This window comes from Microtus ochrogaster, unplaced genomic scaffold, assembly GCF_000317375.1.
Source record: "Microtus ochrogaster isolate Prairie Vole_2 unplaced genomic scaffold, MicOch1.0 UNK1, whole genome shotgun sequence".
Classification (NCBI taxonomy): domain Eukaryota; kingdom Metazoa; phylum Chordata; class Mammalia; order Rodentia; family Cricetidae; genus Microtus; species Microtus ochrogaster.
Window position 1 is genome coordinate 27,496,122 of NW_004949099.1, and position 19,171 is coordinate 27,515,292.

Genomic DNA, 19,171 nt, shown 5'->3' on the forward strand with positions numbered 1-19,171 from the left:
CTCATTTTGGGCATTTTTCCCCTTTCATAGGGAATTTTAGATTATTTGGAGAATATGTCCCCTCAGCAAATACGAAAAATCTTCTGTATTCTCAGCACACTAGCATTTAGCCAACAGCCTGGAACCAGCAACCATATCCAGGTAAGAGGCCATGTTTTGAGAATGAATATTTTAAACATCTTTATTTTGAATTTTCCAAGCTAAGTTACTCCAGCCTTGTGGAGTAGGAAAAACAGCACCTACATAGCGAGTTCTAGGATAGCCACAGTACAAACCCTGTCTCAAAATTAAAAAATAAAAATAAAAAGATTATTAGTGCCAAGCCAGCCTGAGCTATACAGCTAGTTCCTGGTCAGTTCCTAGTGAGATCACACATATAACAAACAAAACAAAAATGACAACAGCTGGTGTGGTGGTTCATGTCTTTATTTCTAGCACTTGGGAGACAGAAAAAATGGTGGATTTCCATGAGTGTGAGTCAGCCTATTTCTTCACAGCCAATTCCAATCTGCCTGATCTACACTATGAGTGTCTCAAAAAAAATAAAAACAGCAAAGAAATCTTAGTCTTTTGGAATAGAGATAGGTCTGAGACTGTGATCAGCTAACCCTGAGATGTCTTTCAGGTTTGTATGGAGTACTTGGAGTCTCCGAATGTCTGAGCTAAACTTCACCTAGGCTTGCTTTCATTGTAGTCACTAATTACTGATGAAAGCTAAGCAAAGGGACTAGCTGTGGTGCCACCTTGTGGCACGAATTCATACTGGTCTGAAGCCTTGGACAAGCAGCACCTTGTTTTAATTTAGAAGTTGTTTGGCTAGGTGATACACACGTGCAGAAAACAGCATGTAGAGAGGTGTGCAGTGAACACTAGCTCCTTGCTACTCTAGGCAGTTGGCCTGCCTTCTGTGGCCACCAGAGTCACTAGTTTAGAGCTTTCTGCACGGTCTCTCCATTCTGCTTCTCCTTTCTGGTTCTGTACCCTGTTTTCTCATTTAGCAAAGTATTGGGGAATTGTTTCATATTGATAATATAAAGTTACTTCATTACTTTGGTTTTGAACTGTGGCAAAATATATACAAAATTTTTCTTTCATTTCTTATTTTGAGACAGTGTTTCTCTGGGGTGGACCTGGATGGCTGTACTAGAACTCACTTTGTAGACCAGACTGGCCATGAACTCTGGAGCTCCATCTGCCTCTCCCTCCTGAATGCTGGAATTAAAGGCAGTGAATATGCCACCACTGCCCAGCCATTTTCGTTATTTTTAAATATTGGGCTGGAGAGATGGTTCAGTAGTTAAGAGCACTGGCTTCTCTTTCAGAGGACCTGGGTTCAATTTCCAGCACCCACATGGCAGCTAACAACCGTCTGTAACTCCAAGAACTGACACCGTCATACAGATATACATTCAGGCAAAACACCGATGTACTTAAAATAAGAATTAAATATATTCGTTCCAATCCAGGAACATAGGAAATCTTTTCATTCTTTAGTCCGTTCATTTTTTTCAGCAATATTTTTCTATATGTTGCTGAGACTGGCCTCAAACTCATATTCTATTTATAAAGTTATGCCCCATACCCAGCTAGCAGTGTTTTATAGATTTCAACATGTAAATGTTTTTCTTCCCTAATTAAATTTATTTCTAAATGGTTTATTGTGGTCCGCCTCGAACTCAAAGAGATCCACCTTCATCAGCTTCCAAGTGGTGGTGCACGTCTTTAATCCCAGCACTTGGGAGGTAGATGCGGGTGGATCTCTGTGAGTTCCAGGCCAGCCTGGTCTACAGATGGAGTGCCAGAACAGGCCCCAAAGCTACAGAGAAACCCTGTCTTGAACAAACAAACAAAACAACAACAACAAAGAAGATGGAAATTGTTTTAGAATTCAGAGACGAATTATACAAAGCTCCTAGAACAAGGCACACATTCAACAACAGCTGTCAGTGCTGCCATGGTAGCTGTTCGAGGACATGAGAATTATTGTGATGGATACACAGCTAAAATAATGAGATACAATAAACTATTTTTAAATATTTTTGATTTTGTAGGGGGGCACCTAATGTGCAGGGGAGAAGTGTGGAAGTCAGAGGAAATTTTTAGTAGTGGGTACTTTCATTTCAACCCACGGGCATGCTGATCAAACATAGTTTGTCACAGTTGGCCACTAGGCAATCCTGGCGGACCACAATAAACCATTTAGAAATAAATGAGACTTAGAGAACGGAATTTAGCTCCAATAGTGATGCGTTCTGCTGTGTCACTTCGGTTTTTCTTTCTCTGTCCTGATCCCATTGCAGGATGAAATGCACCTGGTGATACGAAAGCAGCTCTCTAGCACTGTATTCAAATACAAACTCATCGGGATCATCGGTGCAGTCACCATGGCCGGAGTCATGGCAGAAGACAGGTACTCCTGTAGAGTCTGGTTTCTGTGCCTCAACATCAGCTAGTAAAGGTGCTTCCTTACAAACACGTTAGAGTATGCAGCCATTATCTTAATAGAAGCATTAAAACTGCACAAAAAGTAAACATGTCTTGTTCTTTTCCATGTTCCCTTCTAACCCTTTTAAGGTTATTTTTGTTATTTTTAATTGTGTTTTTGTAGACTGGTATATGCATATTAGTGCAGGTACCTATGAAGGCCAGAGTTGTCAAATCCTCCTGGACCTGGAGTTACAGGCAGATGGTAGCTGCCTGATGTGGGTGCTGGGAATTGAACTCAGGTCCTCTGCAAGAACAACACATGCACACTCTCAACTGTTGGACCATTTCTGCAGTCCATTTCCTGCCCCTGCCCTCTACCCCTGACACAGGGTTTCTCTGTATAACAGCTCTGGCTGTACAGGAACTGGCTCTGTAGAACAGGCTGGCCTCAAACTCACAGAGATCTACCTGCCTCTGCCTCCCAAGTGCTGGGATTAAAGGTGTGCGCACCACTGCCCAGCCCATTCTCTTCTAATCTTGACTGTATATACCATGTTCAATTGAGAACATTAATTCTAGAGTTACATCATAGTTATTAACTATCGTGTTGCCCGGAGGTACAGAGCTGGAAATCTTTCCATGGAAGCTAACTTTGGTCCTCCTGATATTCATTGTTTATAATCTGCTTCTGACTTAGGCCCTCTATTGCTGTATTACTCCTGTCTGGAGCTTCATGTAATTCAAATACAATTACTTTATGGTTCCTCACTTGTGCTTAGATTCCTCAGTTATAGCATCTAAAGAAGTATCAGAGCTGGGGCTTCATGCTGCATCATTTTAAGCTGACAGTACAGTTCAGTTCATGTTTCTTGGAAATGATTTGTCAAGAATTCCTAAGAGCTCAGAGAATAGCCTTAAAACCAACATACTAGCTAGAAGAAGGGAAGGAAAGCAATCTGTTTTATTTAGCTGGGCACATGGAAGGAGATTCACTTGGAGTTCAAAGCTGACTTGGGCAACATGGTCACATTACCATCTCAAAAAAAAAAAGATCCTCTTTTTATTACTAATTTAGTGTGCTCTTAACAATACATACAAATTGGTCTTACTTGTTTGCAGAATTTTCAGAATTCCAGGTGCTGAGGCAGAGTGATCAGTTGTACACTGGAGTTTGACATAAGCCTGGCAACCTAATGTGACCCTGTCTCAAAAAAAGGGAGATAATCGTACTTCACTATAAACCTACATTTTATATGAACAAAATAAGTAGTTTTCCATGTCTTCATGAAATTTTATTTCTATTCTTGTCTGAAAGAAGACAGGACTCTTAAACTTACTGCCAATTATTGCAAAATTTTACAAAAATGAAACTAAAATTCCTTGTTTCTAGAAGTGTACCATCTAATTCAACCCAGAGGGGAGCTGACCTGAGCAATGAATGGTGCACACAGGTAAGTTTCTATAACCTAGTCAGATGTGTTTGCCCGGCCTCAGGGCTGGCTGCTGGTCACTGTTGTTTTCCCAGAAGTACTGTGGTTTTTCTTTTCTTTTACAATGCTAGGATGGAACACCGGGCCTTATATACTAGGCAAACACTGCCACTGAGCTACGTGTGTGGCTGAAGTATTTTGTACATCTTCTTTCAAAAATCTCTTCAAGTAACTGTTTTTAAAAATAAGGTCTTGTTATGTAGCCCTAGACCTGGAATTCACTGTGTAGACCAGGCTGGCCTTGAACTTACTGGGATTCTCCTGTCTCTGCCTCCTAATTGCTAGGATTACAGGCACGAGGTACAAGTTGTCTTGATAACTCTTCAGAAGTTCACTCTGGGACACAGACTAGTGTTCTTCATCTTCCTTGTCCCTCTTCTTCTCAGTGTCCATACTGAAGCCTATCACTCCAGCTTTGGTTTTAGTTTTGGCTATGAGGTATGCTTGGAAAGAGAGACAGACTAGGGAAGAGGCTCAGGAACGCCTCACTGAGTTTGGCAGTGAGATTGGAGAGAGAACTTAATACTGAGTGCAGAGACGAATTTAGGAAGGGTTGGCAGCCCAAGACTCACAGTTTTCTCTCTCCATCTGCTCCAGGTGACTTCTTTGCTACAACTGGTTCATTCTTGTACTGAGCATTCTCCTTGGGCCTCTTCTCTTTATTATGATGAATTTGCCAATCTGATCCAAGAAAGAAAGTTGGCTCCAAAAACCTTGGTAAGAATGATGTCTTGTTTTGGGGGTGACAGGTAGGAACTAGTTCTTGAGACAAGGTCTCCCTGTGTGTGTGGCTGACTAGATTTTTGATAAAAAACCAGCTGCCCTTGAACTGGCTATAGTCCTCCTGCTTCTTTATTCCCAGTTTTGGGGTGACTGGTGTGGGCTGCCAATACCTCATTCCAAGTGTCTTTTCTTTTTTTATTTTATGTGCATTAGTGTTTTGCCATGGGTTTCAGGTCCTCTGAAACCAGAGTTACAGACAGTTGTGAGCTGCCATGTGGGTCCTGGGAATTGAACCTGGTTCCGCTGGAAGAGCAATCAGTAGTCTTAACCACTAAACCATCTCTCCACCCCCACCCCAAGTACCTTTTCTTAAAGCAACAAAGTATGACACATTAAGTCTTTCTCTCTGTTTTTTTCTTAAAATATTTAGTTCTTTATTATGTATACAATATTCTGTCTGTGTATATGCTTGCAGGCCAGAAGAGGGCACCAGACCTCGTTACAGATGGTTGTGAGCCACCATGTGGTTGCTGGGATTTGAACTCAGGACCTTTGGAAGAGCAGGCAATGCTCTTAACCTCTGAGCCATCTCTCCAGCCCCCAAGTCTTTCTCTCTGTTGCAGTATAAAAATAGACTGGTGGGGGAGAGGGGAAGCCAGAAGGTGGTGGCACACGCCTTTAATCCCAGCACTCAGCAGGCAGAAGCAGGTGGATCTCTGTGAGTCTGAGGCCAACCTGGTCTATGAAATGAGTTCCAGAATAACCAGAGCGGTTACACAGAGGAACCCTGTCTCAAAAAAAACAAAATTAAAAAAATAGAAATAAAAAAGACTGGAAAGCTGTTCCACTCTACCCCATATCAGGGTTTTCCTGAGGCCTCCTCCACATAATAATGATAATAATTGTAAAATGACAACAAGGTTGTTGGTGATAGGCTTAAATGAAGCGCTCTTTGTGCATTATCTCCTTTCTTCACAGTAGTGGATGGCCTCATTTTTAGAAATGAGGAGCCTGAGGTTTTGAAAGGTTAGTGACAGTTTCTCTATGGTTATAAAAGCACTATACCCCTCACCACAACATTCTTGTTTGCTCCGGAAGGAATGGGTTGGGCAGACCATCTTTAATGATTTCCAAGATGCCTTTGTGGTGGACTTCTGTGCTGTTCCAGAAGGGTAAGTGCTGCTTCGCTTCTGGGTTGATTCTACTGGGGAGGAAGTTGTATCAGTTCAGTAGCTAGTACAAACTTTACACTACTTTTGCCCTCAAGTCAAGTCTGCCCCTATAGCTTAACACCCTCCCCAGCCTTAACATCCTGTACTCCAGCTGTAAAATTGCTAAAAAGCTCCCCACTGTTCGCCTCCTTACAGCTTCTTCCCATAGCTGTTGCTTGAAGTTGGTTTGTTCTAGTGATTTCCCCCATAGCCTTGTATTCCTCCCAGCTGGGACATCAGATTTTGATTCTCTTTTTGATTCACAGTGACTTTCCATTTCCTGTGAAAGCTCTGTATGGACTGGAAGAATACAGCTCTCAAGATGGCATTGTCATCAACCTCCTACCACTGTTCTTTCGGGAATTTGCAGAGATCAGTCAAGTGACCTCACGAGAACCAAGCCAAAAGTTAGTTGTTTTTCCATTCTGTTGGTATTTTGAATGTACATAGGGAATTCTACTGTTTTAAAAAAAATCCTCTTAGTATTAATGAATGGATGAATTTATTTATTTAATATGTGTGTGTGCCTGCATGCATGTGTCTATCTGCACCAAATGCATGTTGGAGCCCATGGAGGTTAGAAGAATATGTTGGCTCCCTTGGAACTAGAGCGGTTGTGAGCCACCATATAGGTTTTAGGAGCTGAGCCTGGGTTCTCTGCAAGAGCAGTAAGCACTCTTAACCCCTGAGCCATCTCACCAGCCCTATTTCATAGTTCTTCTAATCTACGGAGTCCTCCCATCCAAGTTTCTTCCAAGAAATGCTGTATCTGGAGATATTAGAGGGTGTGGTCAGATTCCTGTTTTACTTGGTCCCTAGGATTGAGATTTGCAGTGCCCATGAGAGTCAGCACATATCACATTAGGCTGTTTGCTGTTCCCTGCTTCTTTCTTTCCATGAACATCCTTTGGTTCCTCTGCCTCTCTCTTTCCTACTTCTGCCTCATTCCCACTGCACATACCCTTTGCCTTCTTGTACTTTAGGTCTTTGTTTACTGAGCATTCATGGAGTGCTTGCCGTTTCTCTTTAATTATTAAAGTGGCTCCTATAGATTTGCATTAATATGACTGTGGTTCCTGAGGTGGATTTTTTCTTCCCAGATCGATGTCTCCTTTGTGCCTGGCTTCCCATTTCCGGCTGCTGAGACTTTGTGTGGCAAGACAACATAACGGAAACTTGGATGAGATTGATGGTCTCTTAGGTATGGGGTGCAGTTCTTGGATCCTTTCTTTGTGGTCTTTTGGTAGAAGTAGGCAAGGGCCAGGCCTGTACCTTGTGTGTGTGAGATGGAACTTTCTAATTTCCTAGATAAGTAATAATGAAATTACAGTCATTGAGCTTATGTGGAACCAGTATTCTCTTTGTAGTTGTTGCTGAATGCTGTATGGTCAACTCTTTCTTTCTTTTCTTTTCTTTTCTTTTCTTTTCTTTTCTTTTCTTTTCTTTTCTTTTCTTTTCTTTTCTTTTACCTCCCGCTTGTAGGTATTTACTTTTCATTAGTTTAAATTACAGCATCATCACACAATTTGTGATCAATGACCTTTTCAGTAAGACTGCTTAGGAATTTGTCACGAACCATGCCACTGTTTCTATGGGCCCACATTTCCTTTCCCTAGATTACTCTAGTTTTGTTTGGTTCACCTCCAGGAGTCACTGTTGGGTTTTGCTTTGTATACATAAGCACATAGTAGGATTCATTTCATCTTGGGAAAAAAAATCTTAAGTGTTAAGAAGAGTTGTATGCTCTCTGTGGTTCCAGAGACCTCAGTTATAGCCAGCAAAAAATGGCCTTACCACATAGCCTTCCAGCTGTATTTGCCTTTTAGAAGTCCAGTTTCCAGCAGGCCTCCATAGGTGCCAAGATAGGGTAAAGAGCATGGCTGTATTTTAACACTAATATGGAAGGATTTTTGAGACTAAGACAAAGCTTAACTAACCCTCAAATAGGAGTTTAAGGGGGAAGTAGGTAGCTGTGGGGGTAGGACCCATGTTCTTTTCCTTGAACTAAAGGAAGGTGGGACATTTGCTCTTTCTCAGATTGCCCTCTGTTCCTCCCTGACCTTGAACCTGGAGAGAAACTGGAGTCCATGTCTGCCAAAGAGCGGTCACTTATGTGTTCACTCACATTCCTTACTTTCAACTGGTTCAGAGAGGTGAGCAGAATTCCTGGGATATTTCACTTCCTATCTGTAGTTTCTTTTCTTGGCTCACACAAGCTCCCTGAAAGTCTCCCTGAACCCGCATTGACTGTGCTTCTCTGGCAGACATCCCACCACTGCTCAGCATCTGTCCTCCTGATGTCCCCAGTCAGAGTACTTAGAGCCCTCCCTGTGTAGCCAGCTTTTCAGGCCGTCTGAAGTCCCACTTCTCCACAGAGTGGCTCTTCACTTCTGTGCTAGGACATCCTGTTCCTTTTGCCACAGGCCTCTGCTCACTCTTTGAAATCAAGGAGGAATAGGTATGGTTTCCTTCTTCGGAGGGTATTTGAGGACATTGGGAATGGCGGTGTTTCGTTGCTTCCTCTGTCTTTTGGTTCTATTATACTTCACATTTATGCAATGGTTCCCACTTCATAGGCAAAGAAATGAAAGCTTAGAAAGGTTGCTGAGCCTGCCAAAGGGACATGGGAAGTATACAGAATAAGACTTGATTTGCTGAAATATTCTGCTAATTGCGTAACAAAGCAGTAAGTACAAGTAGGGTTAAAAATCAGGTTTCTTGCATTTTGGCCCAGGTAGAACACAGCTGTATTACAGTCTGTGTTAGCTTTCTGTTGCTGAGTCATAATTTCCAAATGGTATTTTAGAAAGAGGGGTTTTTATTGTCACTTTATCTTTTTTTTTTTATGGTTTTGGTTTTTGAAGACAGGGTTTCTCTGTAGCTTTGGAGCCTTTCCTGAAACTAGCTCTTGTAGGCCAGGTTGGCCTTGAACTCACAGAGATTCACCTGCCTCCCGCGTGCTGGGATTAAAGGTGTGCGCCAAAATTTCCCAGTTTGTCATTTTATTCTTTAAAACTTTGTGGGACTAGATGATAGCTCAGAAGTTGAAATCACTTTGCTGCTCTTCTGGAGGACCAGAGTCTGGTTCCTAGTGCCCACATCGGGAGGCTCAGCTGAGGGCAACTCCAGCTCCAGGCTTTCCTGTCTTCAAGGTCACCCATATGCACGTGCACATCAAATACACACACACACACACAAATAACTACAAATTTTAAAACCCTTTTAAAAATATTTTTTCTTTACTAATTCAGATTTTCCTCTTAAACGTCTTTCTGAATTTAGAACAAGTTTTAAATAGTTTCTAAACAAGTACTTCAGGAAGAAATACTCTTCTTTTTCTGTTAACAAAGGCATATCTTAGACTTCTTACATACTTTATTGTTTTTTGCAGTTTCATTACATACATTCATTACAGTTTTTAATTCATCTGTAACTTTTATGGAAACTGCTAGAATATAGACAGCTGCGAATTATCTGCTATAAACTAATGAATGCATGAAGCCCTCACTTCTATCCCCAGCATCACATACTCTGTGTTATGTGGTGACACGTCCTCGTGAAGGAGGATCAGGAATTGAAGGTTATCCCCAGCCACATACTGAGCTTAAGACAAATCTGGTCTGTGAGGTTTTTTTTCATTTTCTCCCAGATTAGCACATTCTGTGACACATTCTTTTTTTTTTTTTTTTTTGTGACACATTCTTTTATATGCAGATATATATGCTTCGTTGTACGTTTTTTGATTGAGACAGTCTCACTGGCTGGTCTGCATCTCTCTATATAGGCCAGACTTTACTCAAATTCATGGTGATGCTCCTGCCTCAGTGTCCCAACTATTTGTATTATGGACATAAGCCACCGTACCAGACTCATATGCTTTATATTAAAAAAAAATTAGTGTAGTAAAAGAACCTTTTATTCCCAGCAAAGTACAGCAAATGAGGTTAATGTCCACATGTGAGTAGAATTTGTGCTTTGCAGGTTGTGAATGCCTTCTGCCAACAAACATCTCCTGAAATGAAGGGCAAAGTTCTTAGTCGGCTAAAGGACCTTGTGGAACTTCAGGAAATCCTAGAGAAGTACTTGGCAGGTAAGAAAGGTTGGGCCAAAGCCTCGGGTATCAGTGCTGAGGAGATGAGCAGCTTACCTTTATATTTTTCTAAAGATTTATTCATTTATTTGTTTTTTGAGACAGAGTGTGTCTATGTAGCCCTGGCTGTGTAGAACTTGAATTGTAGACCTGGCAGACCTCTAACTCACAGAAACCTACCTGTTTTTGCTTTCATACCCAGCTAACCTTTGCTTTCTTAAATGTAGCCACAAGCCAGCAATAAAGATGAAGGTCTTTTCATTCCTTCTGACCATTAAGTTAACTGCTAGCTTATGGCACTGGAGAGATGGCTCAACATTTAAGAGCACTGGCTGCTCTTCTAGAAAAGTTTGGTTCAAAGTACCCACATGGCAGTTCACAACTGTCTATAACTCCATTTCCACAGGATTTGGCACCATCTTCTGGCCTTTGTGGCTACCAGACATGCATGTGGAGCACAAATATACACATGGACAAAATACTCACACACATTAATAATTTTTTTTTGTGTTAGCTTAGGACTAAGTATAGTGTCACACAGTTTTAATTTCGCCACTCTGGAGGCAGAGGCAGGCAGATCTCTATGAATTCAATACCATCCCAGGCTGCATAGTGAAACTCTATCTTAGAGAGATAGACAGACAGACCCAAAAACAAAATAAAAAAATGCCCGCTTAATTCTTTGGGGACAATAAGCCTTCCTCAGGCCCTCCTCTTAAATAATAGTATATAAAACAAAACATGATGTGAATTTTTTTTTAAATATTTATTTATTTATTATGTATACAATATTCTGTCTGTGTGTATGTCTGCAGGCCAGAAGAGGGCACCAGACCTCATTCCAGATGGTTGTGAGCCACCATGTGGTTGCTGGGAATTGAACTCAGGACCTTTGGAAGAGCAGGCAATGCTCTTAACCACTGAGCCATCTCTCCAGCCCGTATCTTTGAATTTTTTTGTTTTGTTTTGTTTTGACACAGGGTTTCTCTGTAGCTTTGGAGCCTGTCCTAGAACTAGCTCTTGTAGACCAGGTTGGCCTCAAACTCACAGAGATCTGCCTGCCTCTGCCTCCCAAGTGCTGGGATTAAAGGTGTGTGCCACCACCACCTAGCATATCTTTGGATTTTTAAGTGATATATTTTTAGTTTCTTTTTGTTTGTTTGGTAATTTCATGTCCTTATTGAAAATGGTTTTATATTAATGGATCATAGTGAGTTATTGTATTATAATATTTCTCTAAGCTCCATTTTGCTGTGCCTAAACCCCATCAGATGACTGGAGTAGTATGTTATTCGCTGCTGCCGGTGGTGATTTTGGAAGCCTATTTCTATGTATTTGGGTAATGGGATCACTGTGTTTGGTATTCATTACTCCTTCTGTTTCAGTCACCCCAGACTATGTTCCACCTTTCGCAAATGTCGACTTGGCTACTTTAGATATGATACCTTGGAGTGGTTCTGCTGTTTCAACCAAAAACAGAAACAAAGGAAAGATGGGTGAGTACATTGCTCTCTCGTCCCTGTCGGAGCCACACTGAATTATTCGTACTGTAGCATAAGAATGCCAATGGCACACTCGGGAGGCAGAGGCAGGCCTCTGTGAGTTCGAGACCAGCCTGGTCTACAGAGCTAGTTCCAGGACAGGCTCCAAAACCACAGAGAAACTCTGTCTCAAAAAAAAAAAAAAAAGAATGCCAATGGCACGTTGGTTAGTGAGCGGTGCTTAGACAGTAATTTAAAAAATCGTGCCACCAAGCCTTTGTTTAGGACGTGTGTGATGTTGTGTATCACGAATATAAAATTCCCTCCTCCCTTCCTGCGGAGTTCTGCTGTCAGATGTGCTTGCTGATTTTGTGTCATGTTTTTCTTTCTCAATGTAGGGGCAAGGAAACAAAAAGCTGATAGCAGCAAAGCATCCTCCACTGAAGCACTTCTAACAGAAGACACTTCAGAATGTGACATCGTGCCAACTGGTAGAAGCCAAGTAGACAAGGTGTGGGAATATGTGACAGGTCTGCGCCTGCCCAGTGAGAGGAAGGCTGGCCTTACTCTGTGTTTGCTTCAAAGGGAAGAAATGGAGAGAGGCGAATGAAGTCTCCTGGGCCTTGGATTGACCCCTGACTAGCAGAGTTCATAGTGTTCTCTAAATTCCTGGTTGTTGTTTTTGACTGGAAACCATGTACAGTCCTTTGGGAAGAGACAATCTCAGTTGGCAGATTGCTCAGACCAAATTGGCCTGCAGCCATGTCTGTGAGAGATCGTCTTGATGATAGTTGATATGAGAGTCCATCATGGGTGGCATATTCAGGCAGGTAGGCCGGGGTTGTTTAAGAAAGCTAGCTGAGCATGAACAGGAAGCAAGCTAGAGAACAAGCCAGCAAGCAGCGCTCCTCTGTGGTTTCTGTGTCAGTTCTCAGTGATGGAGTATGACCTGGAAGGGTAAGTCCCAGTTCCTTTTGGTCAGAGTGTTTTATTATAGCCACGAAAGTCAAAGTAGAACAGTCCTTAGTGTGCTACACAGATGGCTGCTTTTTCTAATTATCTTCGCATATTTTACGCCTGTGTTTTGCTCCCCTATGATACTTTGAGTTCTGTTTTATAGTGGTTATCACATTGTATCTTAGAATAAATCACCCTGTGCCTTGAGGTTTTCAGACAGAGTCTCACTAGGTACCCAAGGCTAATTTCAAACATATGATCCTTCTGTCTTAGTGTCCTGCGTGTTGGGATTGCAACATGACATTTTTATATATACTTCTTTTGGCCTTTCTCCTTTTTAACCACTTCTCATTTTGACCCCAGAGCATAAACTTAGTGACCCGAATTGTTGGACACTATTCTGTTGACTGAGGTTTCTGTCCTCCCAGTCCTGCAGCCACTAAGTCCCAAAGAATCACACAGAGGTCTACATTAGTTATAAACCATTTGGCCCATTAGCTCAGACTTCTTATTTACTAATTCTTATAACTTACATTAGCCTGTAATTCTTGTCTGTGTTAGCTACGTGACTCAGACCCTTATTCGGCAATGAAGTCCCATCTTGCTTCTTATGTGGCTGGGTCACAACTGCAGAATCAGCTTTCCTCTTTCCAGAATTTTCCTGTTCTCTTCGCCCCACCTCTACTTTCTGTCTGGTTGTCCTGCCTAAAATTCCTACCTGTCTACTGGCCAATTAGTGTTTTATTAAAATACAATTGACAGGGTACAAACCATTGTCCCACAGCACTGGATGTGGTGGTACATGCCTATAATCTCAGCTTTTGGGAGTCTATGGCAGGAAGATGATCATACATTTGAGGCCATCTGAGCTACATGCAAGACTTTGTCTCAAAAAACCCAAAACATAATATAGTTAACAAGATGGCTCAAATGGAATGGGCAGTGGTGGCGCACACCTTTAACCCTAGTACTCGGGAGGCAGAGACAAATCTTTGTGAGTTCGAGGCCAGCTTGGTCTACAAGAGCTAGTTCCAGGACAGGCTCCAAAGCTACAGAGAAACCCTGTCTCGAAAAGCCAAAAAAAAAAAAAAAAGGAAAGAAAAACCAGGGGGGAAATGACTGAAATGATAAAGACATCTGCTGTCACACCTGATGACCTAAATTCAACCACCAGAGTTCACATGGTGGAAGGAGAGAACCGATTCCCTCAAATTGTTCTTTGACCTCCACATGTGTGTGGCATGCGCACAAAAACAGAGAATAAAATGATGTAATAAAAAAATTAAAGCCACAAAAGGCATAATAAATGACTATAAATAACTGTGAATGTGAACTGTTTTGAATGCTTAATATGGTTTGTGGTAGTAGGTGAGGAGTAGTCCTCTCTCTCCTCTGTGGCGTTCACAGGGTCAGCGCCATGTATTTGAGAAGTTCCCTGGACACATGGATGTCAGTTTGTTTTATAACTACCATATGTTTAATTTATTATGTTTAACTTATAGTCTCCTAAAGCCCAAGGTTTATGTCAATATCTATATTTAATTCATTAGGTAGTTGATACCCAGAGAGGATAAGTGAAAGACTTGCTCAAAGACATACAATATGCACTTGAGCTAAAGTCTGAAACTAGCTCATCCCAGCCTTTAAGCTTACAACTTTTAGTTTTTCTGACAAGGTTTCTTCGTATAACACATCTGGCTGTCCTGGACCTCACTCTGTAGACCAGGTTGGCCTCGATCTCACAGAGATCTGCCTCCTGAATGGTGGTATTAAAGATGTGCGCCACCACCCAGTGCTTGCAGCATTCTGTACCGTTCCACGTACTTTGATTTACCTAGTAGTTCATCCTTAGATAGAAGCAACCAAAGGTGTTGTTGGCTTATATTGGTATACTATATCAAGTGCTGTGGCTTAGGGGATATTTAATTTGGTGAAAGGAATGTGATGATGTAAGGAAATTACAACTTTTTACCAAACATGAACATGTATTGTATAGCTGGAAGCTTTTCTCTGTCCCGCTCTATCCTGTTGTACTAGTTACTCTCCCACCTGCTGGTCCCCACTACTGCTTTAAAATAATCACTTTGATTCTTAATATTAATTATAATTTTTTGGCCGATGGCTCAGGCTTATTACTCAGTAGCTGTTACAACTTAAATTAACCCATCTTTTTTTAATCTGTGCTGTACCACGTGGTTCATGACTTGTTACCTCACATCCTGCTTCTCTGATAACTTTTGGCATCTCCCCAACTCTGCCTTCTTTCTCCCTGTATTTAGTTTCGCTTTCCCACCTAGCTATAGTCTGCTCTGCCATAGGCCAATGTATCTTTGTTCATCAACCAATAAAAACAACACATATTCACAGCATACAGGATGGCATCCCACATCAGTATTGGACTTTAGTGTGTTATTTAAAATTAAATTTGCCTGGGTGGTGGTGATGCATACCTTTAATCCCAGCACTCAAGAGGTAGAGGCAGGCAGATCTCTGTGAGTTGGAGGCCAGCCTGGTCTACAAGAGTTAGTTCCAAGATAGGCTCCAAAGCAAGAAAGAGAAACCCTGTCTCAAAAAACCCAAATAAATAAATAAATTTGGGTGGGGTGGTGGTGGTGGTAGTGGCAGTGGCAATCATTCCATGGTTAAAAGTACTTACTGCTCTTCCAGACAGTTTATAGCACTTAATTTTGGTAACTCACAGCCACCTGTAACTCCAGCTAGAGTGGAATCAATGCTTCTGCACACACTGTTTATTACCCACCCACCCTCACATAATTTTAAAATAAAATTAGATTAAAATGCTTGTTTAATTAGGTTAATAGCTGAGACTTTAGTTCTTTTGTTTGTTCCACCTTTTCCTCAGGAGTCCACAGCAAAGGAAGGAAAGACTTTTGTGTCACTGCAGAATTACCGCGCTTTTTTCCGAGAGCTGGACATTGAAGTCTTCTCTATTCTGCACTCTGGGCTTGTGACCAAGTTCATCTTAGACACTGAAATGCACACTGAAGTAAGTGACAATCTAGAGTCCCAGAGCCCAACCTTCTACCAAGTCCCCCAGGTCTGCATCTATTTCAAGAACACTGAGATATTTAAAGTAGTTGTTCAGGTGTCATGGCACACGACTTTAACCCCAGCACTTGGGAGGAAGAGGCAGATAGATACAAGGGCAGCGTGGTCTACATAGTGAGTTCCAGGACAGCCAGGACTAACATAGAGACACTGTGTCAACAAAACAACAAAAGATGAAGTTGGAATCTGGGAATACTGTTGAGTGACAGAGTCCTACCTAGCAGTGTGAGGCCCTCTGTAAGAGGGATGACAGATTAGAGCAAAGGGGAAGACAGACAAGAAAAGGCTGCTGTCTGGCTTCAGAAGCCTCAGTGTGAATTCAGTGGTCACTGCACCAGTCCTTGTCACACAGCTTGCTCGCAAGTCACAGGTTTTCTCAGTGTGTTAGAGGTTGTGTGAGCCTTACCAACATGTTACCAATTAGAATCACTAAGTGTACTTTAATAGGAGTACTGTTGGGGCTTAAAGAAATCTGTGTTGGTTTTCCATTTTCATGACATTTTTTCAGCATCAAGTAGATACTTTTAGAGGCTGTTTTTATGTTGACTGCTGACCTAGACACGCTGGCAGTGCAACAGCACCATAGCATGCTGCAGGTATGGCTTGCCTTCAGTCCGTGAAGTGTAGGAAAGGATGTAGACCTGACTGCTCCACGCTGTGTTAATAATCGGACGTCAATAAGAGAGTGTTCTAATAATGTTGAGAATAGAGATTCCTTTCACAGAGAAGGTAACTTTTGATAGGGATATTCCTAGAGAATGGAATTTCTCCAGACTAAAATATTTAAAATAGTATGGATTTTTACCTAATAGTTGTAAAACTATAGGCACTTTCAGAGTAGAGTCAATAGTGTGTGTGTGTGTGTGTGTGTGTGTGTGTGTGCATTTTGCTGTGTTTTTTACATTTTTCTTCAACAGTCTGTTCATAGAAGATTCTCCATAAATGTGTACTGAATGCACATTTCACCATTCCGTGTCTTGCCGTGTACTTACAGAATGACTCACTGCAGTGAATAGTAGTGAACAGGTGGAAGGAAACATGGCCACTGGGGAGTCTGTGGAGATGACTGAGTGGGTCGAGTACTTGCCTGTGTCCTGGGGTCTGAGCTCTAGTCCTTGTGCTTGTGTGGCAAGTGCTTTGTCCCCTGGGCCCTCTGTTTAGCCCCCTATTTCTTTTCTGTTTTAATTAAAAGTCAAATTCAGTTCTTCACGCAATGGGAAGGATGAGCATGAAATATACCAAAAGCATTGTGACTAGGACATGATTGAAGTTAGTTTTCATCTTCTTCTATAGGCGACAGAAGTTGTACAGCTTGGGCCTGCAGAGCTGCTTTTCTTGCTGGAAGATCTTTCCCAGAAGTTAGAGAATATACTGACACCTTCTTTTGCCAAGAAAATGTGCTTCCTCAAGGTTAGTAGAGACACAAGCATAGGACTGGGCTTAGAAAACTTGGAAACAAGCAGGTACTAGTGGTGAGTATCCTGGTGTTGTGTTTAATTTCCTAGGTAACATGATGGCATTCCTATTACCAGTTCATAGTTGCCTTGTCCTGTACAGGCTGGGCTGTAGTGTAGCATAATAATACACTTAAAGGCCGAAGCTGGATTCTTCACAGTGTGTGTGTGTGTGTGTGTGTGTGTGTTTGAAACAGATGATTGAAAAGACTCCCTAGACATGGGTTTATTTCTAAATGTCATAAACGTTTTAAATCCTAATCTCTCTCAGGTCTTCCCTTCTTTTCCTGCAGTTCTGAGGGTCAGACCCACAGCTTCCCAAACTAAGCCTGTATGTAAAACTCAGTTTAGAATTTGGCTGCCTAGAGAGGCCAGAGCCTCAGATGTGTATAAAAGGAAACAAAAGCACCTAGCATATGGGGAAGTTCTTGGGTGGGGCAGATGGTAAAATATGAGTGTGTGTGTGTTGTTTGTTCTGTATGTGTGAGCTCAGACTCATTAGTTGTGATGTTCCTTTGAGTCAGTCTCCTATAGCCCAAGGCTGGACTTGAATTCACTATGAAGCTGAGAATTGCCTTGAAGTCCTGATCTTCCTGCCTTCATCTCCCTCCTGAGATTAAAGGCATATGTCACCATGCCTAGAAAGTCTATACTTTTTCAAAAGATACTTATTTTTATTTTATTTTATTTATTTTATATTATATTATATGAATATTTTCCCTGTGTATTCCATGTGCTTATTCTAGAGGTCAGAAGAGGGAGTCAGGTCCTCCTGGAACTAGAGTTTCAGTCAGTTGTGAGCCATCCTATGGGTGCTAGGAAACAAACCAGAATCCCTTCAAGAGCAACAGGTGCTCTTAACTTCTGAGTCATCTCTCCAGCCCCATGTCTGCACTTTTTAATCAAACCCTGTTCTATCTCTACAAAATTCATTCTCTCAGATATTTAAAACTAAGGGAAATTTTTTTTCTTTTGCTATCATTTTTATCCCTTTGTTATAATATTATCTTAGGCAATTAAATTACCTCTTCTATCTATTCCTATCTGGAATCACAATTTTGAACACTTTTATAAAGGTTAATTTTAAAGAATGTAACCAGTTTCCCATTTATAACTCTGAGATTTATTGTAGAATAAAGGAAGCCGGAATATTGGATTCTCACATCTTCATCAGAGATCTGTCCGGGACATTGTTCATTGTGTTGTTCAACTGCTAACCCCAATGTGTAACCATCTGGAGAACATTCATAACTACTTCCAGGTTAGAAGACTGTCTTGTTATAAGACGGTAAACCATGTAAGCACAGGCAGGCAAGCTACTGTGTATAGGCAGCTCTGGGAGGAGAAGCAGGAGGGAGGAGGTAAGAGGAAGAAAGAGTTACACCTTCTGAGTTAGCAGTCAGGAAAGCAGGCCGACTCAACAGTAGAAGTCTGTGAACAGCTGCATAGATTGAACACGGTCTTTAGAGGGGGTGCAAGAATGTTCAGAGCGGCAGGACAAGCAGGCTTTGGAGCTTTTGAGAAAGAAGGAGGGAGCGAGAGAGGGAGAGAAAGGAAGGACAAGAAAAGAAAAATTTCCAGGTGGTGGTGGTGGCACATGCCTATGATCCCAGCACTCAGGAGACAGAGGCCGGTGGATCTCTGTGAGTAACAGGCAGAGTTCGAGGCCAGCCTGGTCTACAGAGTGAGTTCCAAGTTCCAAGACAGCTCCAAAGCTACATGGAGAAACCCTGTCTCAAAAAACAAAAGAGTAAAAGAAAAGAAAAAAAATAACTTACAGGCAGGCTTAACTTTGTGGGTCTGTAAGTAATTAATTGTGAAGAGTTCCTTTTTAACTGAGAAATGCTGAAGAGGAATGAGAACAATTGTGGGAGGATCTGGACTGAAATCTCTTTACTTTTTAGAGCTTGAGTGCTGGAAGTCTCAGTGTAGACGACAAGCCAGGAGTGAAAGCCCAGGAGCACCTCACCATGTCTTCCTGCTACCAGAAGCTGCTGCAGATCTTTCATACGTTCTTTGCGTGGTGAGTGTGGGTAGGAAGTGTTGCAGAGGGAAATGTGTATGTACTTGTTTCACTTGTGATTATTCCCTGAGAGAAGAAGGGGGAGGAAAGGTATTCAGTTCCTTACTGTGACACTTTGTTCTTTCCCATTTGATCTTATAAAACCACTCAGTCTTATGGAGCCAGTGCTACTAGGAGGTTGAGTATATTAGGTGGCTTACTGATGAGCTGACATAGCAAATCTGGACCTCTTACTCCTTCCTATTC

The 19,171-nt window shown here is 41.8% G+C and overlaps 1 protein-coding gene across 1 annotated transcript in view; it reads left to right on the plus strand.

Moving 5' to 3' along the window:
• Fancd2 (FA complementation group D2) overlaps positions 1-19,171 on the plus strand; it is a 76,809-nt gene that overhangs the window by 30,275 nt on the left and 27,363 nt on the right. The window contains exons 18-32 of the mRNA XM_013353049.2: positions 31-141; positions 2,301-2,410; positions 3,818-3,878; positions 4,515-4,634; positions 5,739-5,812; positions 6,118-6,258; positions 6,952-7,052; positions 7,889-8,004; positions 9,833-9,941; positions 11,327-11,437; positions 11,821-11,933; positions 15,243-15,386; positions 16,742-16,858; positions 18,035-18,163; positions 18,807-18,925. Coding sequence (XP_013208503.1) covers positions 31-141; positions 2,301-2,410; positions 3,818-3,878; positions 4,515-4,634; positions 5,739-5,812; positions 6,118-6,258; positions 6,952-7,052; positions 7,889-8,004; positions 9,833-9,941; positions 11,327-11,437; positions 11,821-11,933; positions 15,243-15,386; positions 16,742-16,858; positions 18,035-18,163; positions 18,807-18,925 — 1,676 coding nt within the window. The remainder of the gene's footprint in view (positions 1-30; positions 142-2,300; positions 2,411-3,817; positions 3,879-4,514; positions 4,635-5,738; positions 5,813-6,117; positions 6,259-6,951; positions 7,053-7,888; positions 8,005-9,832; positions 9,942-11,326; positions 11,438-11,820; positions 11,934-15,242; positions 15,387-16,741; positions 16,859-18,034; positions 18,164-18,806; positions 18,926-19,171) is intronic.